A 6,742-nucleotide genomic window follows, 5' to 3' on the forward strand; every position below is an offset into this window, starting at 1 on the left:
CCTCCCACAGTCTTTCTGTATATAAGGTCCATATTGTCTCCCATAAGGCACTCAAATTCTTTAAGAGTCTAGCCAAGGGATCAGATTCTTCAAATCTAACCAACAGCTCACAAATGTTCAGATTCCTTAAGAGTCTGGCCAATATGGCAGATCTTTAATAAACCAGTCTGGCTGAAAGAAGGCTTGGGTTGAATTCACTGGAGCAGACCCGAGTGTCGCTATTTCGGGGTTCTAGTACCTCTAAACCTCAACCAGTATGTTTATGCCTAAAAGTCCTTTTAGATATGTAATTACATTTTTGTTAATATTATTTCACCTGAAGTCTGTCATATCCAAATCCATAACTCTATAACAGGGTTCTACTATAAAAACTACCTAAAAGCCAAAATATTAATTACATGGCACAACTGCCATCAATTTTCAAGAGTTAAAATTACATGGCCAATTTTAATCAAAACATGAAGTGCTGATCTCAGCAACATTATATTTCATTATCAAAAAAACTTTTATTTGGTATTAAACCTCTCCATTCTTAAAAAGTATAGATTTAAATATAGTTTTTATGAAGTTTAAAATAAGACAACTACAAAAAGATTTAAAGATTAAAAAAAAACAATTAAATCATGTCCTTTCCTCAACAGAAGGCAGAGTGTTGCAGTGGAATGAAAAGAAGGTGGATGGAGAGCAGGCTTCAGAGATAGGAAAGCCTGGGTTCAAGTCCTGCCTGAGAAATACTAGGTGTTCAACTTTTGGCAAGTCAATCTCTCAGTGCTTAAGCAATTCCCTCAGATGGTAAACTGAGAGGAGCAGACCTGCAATGGTAGGCAGAGTTTCCTTATACAATATTTCCCTATACCAGTGAATTCAAAGGTCCAGGCCATATCCCTATATTATCTTTCCTATTCCAGAGTTCCCCAGGTTCAAGTAGGGCTAAACTACTTATTATTTTGCCCTATATTACTTCTATCCACCCCAAACCTACAACAACAAAGAAAGACAAACACATAGAAAGAAGTTAACTTTTTGATCTAGTGAGCATATGAGCTTTAAAAGAAAATTTTAGATCTAGTAAATAGCACCAGAAGATGCGACATCAGCTTACAGTCTCATTAAATTATAGAGCTGGAAAGGATCCTACAGGTTTATTTAGTCCAGCACCTCCAATATGCAGATGAAAAAACTGAGGCTCTGATAAATAAAGGGCCTTTTTCAAGATTACACATCTAGTTAAGGACAGAGCCAGGCAAATAAGACTAATACAAATACCATTTATCAGGGTATGTAATAAGTATATTATTACCCAAAATGGCAGGCAAGCATATTACTGTAACTTCATAAACTCACCTGTTATTTCTTTTTTAAAAAACATTTTTTTATTTTTTCAGCTGTTATTTCAATATTAAATGGTAGATATTAGCTTTCAAAATACTCTATTCAGGGGCAGCTAGGTGGCGCAGTGGATAGAGCACTGGCCCTGAAGTCAGGAGGACTTGAGTTCAAATGCGGCCTCAGACCAAACACCTGACACTAGCTGTGTGACCCTGGGCAAGTCACTTAACCCCAACTGCCTAAAAACAAACAAACAAAAATACTCCATTCATCTATACAAACAATGAACTATGTTATCCAAAATGATTAACTGAACAGTCTATCACACATGACAGTATTCTCAAACACATATACAAGTTTATTTGATCACATAATATATATTAGGTATTGCCATCATAATAATGTCTTCAGTTTAAAAAAAAAAAGCTTTGCTCAAAAAGTTATATAGGATTAAGAGGTGTCATTCAAACTAATGTTATATTCAAAATGTTTATTCTAATGGTCTGAAGCGTATGCCCACATTCACCTACTAGAGATTAAGAAACTTTCTCATTGAAGATGTGGGAAAAGTGGAACACTAATACATTGTTGGTGGAGTTGTGAAATGATCCAACCATTCTGAAGAACAATTTGGAACTATGCCCAAAGGGCTACCAAAATGTGCATACCCTTTGATACAGCAATAGCACTTCTAGGGCTATATCCCAAAGAGATCAAACAAATGGGAAATGGACCTACATGTACAAAAATATTCATAGCAGCTCTTTTTGTGGTGGCAAAGAATTGGAAATTGAGAGGATGCCCATCAATTGGGGAATGGCTGAGCAAGTTGTGGTATATGAATGTAATGGAATACCATTGTGCTATAAGAAATGATGAACAGGCTGACTTCAGAAAAACCTGGAAAGACTTATATGGTCTGATGCTGAGTGAAGTGAGCAGAACCAAGAGGACTTTAACAGCCACATTATTCAATGACTAAGACTGTTAAACTGAACCCTTCTCAGCATTACGAGGATCTAAGACATCTCCAGAGGCCTCAGGATGGAATATGCTGTCCACATTCAAAGAAAGAACTATGGAAGTTGAATCGCTATCACTTATTTTTACCTTCTGTTGAGTTTTGTTTTATCTTTCTGATGGTTCCTCCTATTGGTTTTAATTTTTACTTATAACTTCACTAATGTGAACATATGCTTAATGGGTATGTAAATGTAAAGCCTCTATCAGACTGTATGCCGTCTTGGGCAGAGGGGGGAGGAAGGGGGAGAAAAATTTTCAACTCAAAAGCATATGAAAATGATTGTTGATAAATCAAAATAAATTAATTTTTAAAAAAACTTTCTCATGTTATGTTGCTTAGTCTAAGGCAAGTATTTCCAAGGCACTGAAACATGACTCATGTAGATAATATGGGGAATGGATAATGAAGCTTCAGGAAAAGACTAAGTCAAATAATGCCCGGAATTTCAAACACTGCCAAGAGTAGTTTTTGCTTTTGGATAAATTTACCTACTTCCCAGTAAATAACACGTCAATGCAACCACAGTCTTTTTTTTTAACCGTGAGCTTCTTATAAAATCACTGAAACATGTTTTAAGCCCAAGTTTCTAAAATGGTAAATAAATCTACCTCAAAATAATATGTGTGTGTGTGTGTGTGTGTGTGTGTGTGTGTGTGACAGAGAGAGAGAGAGAGAGAGAGAGAGAGAGAGAGAGAGAGAGAGAGAGAGAGAGAGAGAGAGAGAGAGAGAGAGAGAGAGAGAGATTGTGTCACAGCCTGTGGCAAAAAAAAAAAAAACCCTCCAACTCCACAAACTAAAATCAGGTGCTTTATGTCTCTGGACCAATATCAAGCATTCCTAGCCTTTAATAGGCAATTGGTTGCCCCCCTCCCTGCCTTCCCCCCACCCTACCCCCAGCATGAGAGACTCTGATCCTTCAAAGAGCCCCAGCATCTGGCCTTTCAAGACTCCAGGCTGGTACCCAGGCTCACTGTGCACTGAGTCTCCAAGAACCAAAATGAAATGCCTGTTCACTGACTCGTGATCAGCCTCATCCACCCCCACCCCACTCGCCAAAAAAAAAAAATCAGAAAATGCCCACCTAATCCACTTACTGGCATCTCCCCCTCCTCACCCGGTCTAAAAATGGGCCGCAAACCCCTCCCCTTGGGGGAGGCGAAGACAAGAGCCCCATGCCCAAGCAGGAGGGCAGCGCCAATACCCGGCGGCAAGCCGGGCACGGGCAGGGGCGCGGGGGAAGGACACTGCTCCTGGCGGGGCGGGAGAGGGCGAGCCCCTCGACAGGCTCCTTCTGGTGACAACATCCCCCGGCCTCCCGCCCCCGCCCGGCAGACGCGAGGTGACCCCGATGCCCAGGCGGGCTCAGCACACGCGTCTCCTCCCGCACCAGCAAAAGACCAAGGTCCGGCCGGAGAAGGGGTCACGACGGCCACAACTCCCCTCTCCCCAGCAGGCGGCGTGGGGGCGGAGGGCGGGGCGGGAATGGGGTGACCGCGCCCCCAGGCCTGAAATCCCCAGCCGGTGGCCCCGGGCCGGGCAGGACCGCCGGCTCGCGCCCGCAGGGCCCGGGACCCCGGACGCCCGCAGCCCGCCCCTCGCTCGCTCGCTCTCTACCTTTGGCCTCGCAGTCGGCGCAATACTTGTTGTCCTCCTCCCGAAGCAGCTTGGACAGGATCAGCTGGTGCTGCTCATTCAGCTTCTGAGCCTTCTCCCGGCACGAGCGCGTCGCCATTGCGGGGGACCGGGACGGGCAGAGCAGGGCAGAGCCTAGCCGAAGGCTGGGGCTGCGGGGAGGCTGCCGGGGCCGAACGCACCAGGCAGCGCCAGGAGCTAGCCCGAGAGGCAGCGGCAGCGGCACAAGCAGAGGCACCAGAGGCGGCAGCGGCAGCAGCAGCGCCGACGTGTCTCCGCCTCCTCGCAGCACGCCGGGCCCGCACGCACTGCCCGAGCCGGCACCGGGAGGGAGGGAGGAGGAAAGGAGGAAAGGAGGCGAGAGCTGACTTCCGGGCCGTTCTAAAGGAAGAAAGCCGGCTCCCCGCACCCTCCCAAAGCCGGCTGGGCTCACTGCGCACGCGCAGGGGTCCCCAGGCTCCACCGGGGCTGCGCTCTCCTAGCGAGCATGCGCAAAGGCCTTCTTCAGGGATTCTAGTCATTCCCCTTCCCTGCCCCCAGGGTCATTGGGCAGGATATTTAGTACTGGGATTAGATTTGTAGTTGTTCAATCGTGTCTGACTCCTCCTCACCGTTTAGGGTTTTCTTGGCTAAGATACTGGAGTGGTTTGCCATTTCCTTCTCCAGCTCATTTTACAGGTGAGGAAACTAAGGCAAACAGGATTAAGTCACTTGCCCAGGGTCACACAGCTACTCAGTGTCTGAGGTGAGATTTGAACTCAGGAAAATGAGGATTCTTAACTCTAGGTCAGTGTTTCCGTTTGGCCAGCTACCTGCCTCGTTTTAGGTTTGGAACATATGTAATCTGAGTTTATCAATCAAGCAACAGGACCTTATTGAGCACCTACTGTGTTTTACAGAATAATAAAAAAAAATTGTATATGAAAAGAAACCATAGACCCGTGAGTCAGAAGTCTTAGATTCAACAGTAATCAATTTTCTGCTCTTTAAAATTGGCATAGTTAGAACTTACTATACTGACCCCATAGAGTTTCAGTGAAAAAAAAATACCTTGGAAAGCATTAGAGAAGTGAGCTAGTATTATTTTTGAATTATCAAAATATGTGAAGTTTCCAGGTGCAAAATTGAGTATAACTATGAAATTCAAATTCCAGAGTCTAGTTGATTACATGAGATTGACTTTGATAGTTAATTTCCTCCACATTTTAGTAAAGCTAGAACTGGAATGGACTCCCCCAAACCATTTAAAGACAATTCTCACTTTACATAAATTCACATTATGCAAATTCAACTTTATATAAAGAATTCTGAAAGACATCCACATTCCAAAAAAAAACTTTACTGTACAGTACTGTGCTCTCTCTCCTTTCCTGCCCCTCTGCTCCATGATCCACAGCCTCCTACACCTCCACCCAAAAAAACTTCAAACCCTCCAAGTGAAAGCAGAAGAATAGACTCAGAGAGACCTGGGTCTCTGCTGGACTTGGGGCTTGGCTTGAGACTTTGGGCTCCAAGAAAGGAGACCTTTGCCTCACTCAGCCCACCCACATGTCTGTCTTCCATCCTTCCTAGCTTGGACCCATTCACGTTTCTTCTCTTGCTTCTCTGTCCCAGGCTCCCATATGGCCCCCTTCCTGCCTCCCTCCCTTCCCCATATCTTCAAGCAAATTTGTAGTTAATAAAAATCAGTTTACTAGACTATGTAAAGATCTACTTATGTAAAGCAAAAACTATCTATACTCCCATCTTCTCTTTTTACAGATAAGGAAACTGATCAAAGGATCATAAATTTAGAATAAGCCATGGAGCCCACCTAGTACAACCTCCTCATTTTGCACATAATGAGACTGAGCCACTAGATAGATGAAGTGACTTTCTAAAGACCACATAGCTACTGAGAGACAGAGATAGGATCTGAACCTGTCATGTGACTCTGGATCCAGTATGATGTTTCTTTATGAGTGACTATGGCCAAGACATTATCACCTGATGATCAACCACCAGGTGATGGCCAAACTTAGCTAGGCTAGTCCTCAGTCAATAGACATTTATTAAATGCCTACTATGTACCAGACACTGTGCTAAGAACTGTAGCTTCAAAGAAAGGCAAAAGACAGTCCCTGTTGTGAACTGTGGAGGTAACAAGTGAACAATTATCTATGAGCAAGCTACATACAGGATATGTGGAGGTAACAAGTGAACAATTATCTATGAGCAAGCTACATACAGGATAAGTTGGAAATAATCAACAGAAGGAAGACATTAGAATTAAGGGAATCCTGAAAGGGTTTCTGTAGCAGGTGGAATTCTAACTGGGACCTGAAGGAAGCCAGGAGACTGAGATGAGGAGAGAAAGTGTTCCCAGGCATGGGAGACAGCCAGTTAAAATTGTCCAGAGTGAGAAAATAGAGAGTCTTCAAAGAACAGCAAGGAGGCCAAACCACAAAGCAAGCCTTCAGGCAGCTAGTATACTGGAAAAAGTGCTAGATTTTTAAGTTAGAGGACCTAGGTTCAAATCCCAGCTCTGCCATTTATTACCTGAGTGACTCTGGGCAAGTCACTTAACAGTAAAGTCCTGGGAATCAATTTTCTCATCTATAAAATAAGGGGAAAAGTAGATTAGATGACTTCTAAAGTCCCTTCAAACTCTAACTCTATAATACTTTTCAGCTAGAAAGTATCTGCCAGAGCTTGCTTGTACAGAGAACCAGGGTCAGTTATTAGGCCGACAGGAAACATTACATTTAAGTGGAAAGA

General features: G+C 43.8%; 1 protein-coding gene across 2 annotated transcripts in view; it reads right to left on the bottom strand.

The window, feature by feature from the left end:
- The window catches only part of SMAP1 (small ArfGAP 1), a 214,598-nt gene extending 210,228 nt beyond the window's left edge, over positions 1-4,370 (bottom strand). The window contains exon 1 of one of the 2 annotated variants that reach the window (XM_021000139.2): positions 3,968-4,370. In XM_021000139.2, coding sequence (XP_020855798.1) covers positions 3,968-4,085 — 118 coding nt within the window. In that variant the 5' untranslated portion in view covers positions 4,086-4,370. The remainder of the gene's footprint in view (positions 1-3,967) is intronic. The other variant, XM_021000140.2, reaches the window with a different exon arrangement.
- Between the last annotated feature and the right edge of the window lie 2,372 nt (positions 4,371-6,742).

This window comes from Phascolarctos cinereus, unplaced genomic scaffold, assembly GCF_003287225.1.
Source record: "Phascolarctos cinereus isolate Bilbo 61053 unplaced genomic scaffold, phaCin_HiC Scaffold_5;HRSCAF=322, whole genome shotgun sequence".
Classification (NCBI taxonomy): Eukaryota; Metazoa; Chordata; class Mammalia; order Diprotodontia; family Phascolarctidae; genus Phascolarctos; species Phascolarctos cinereus.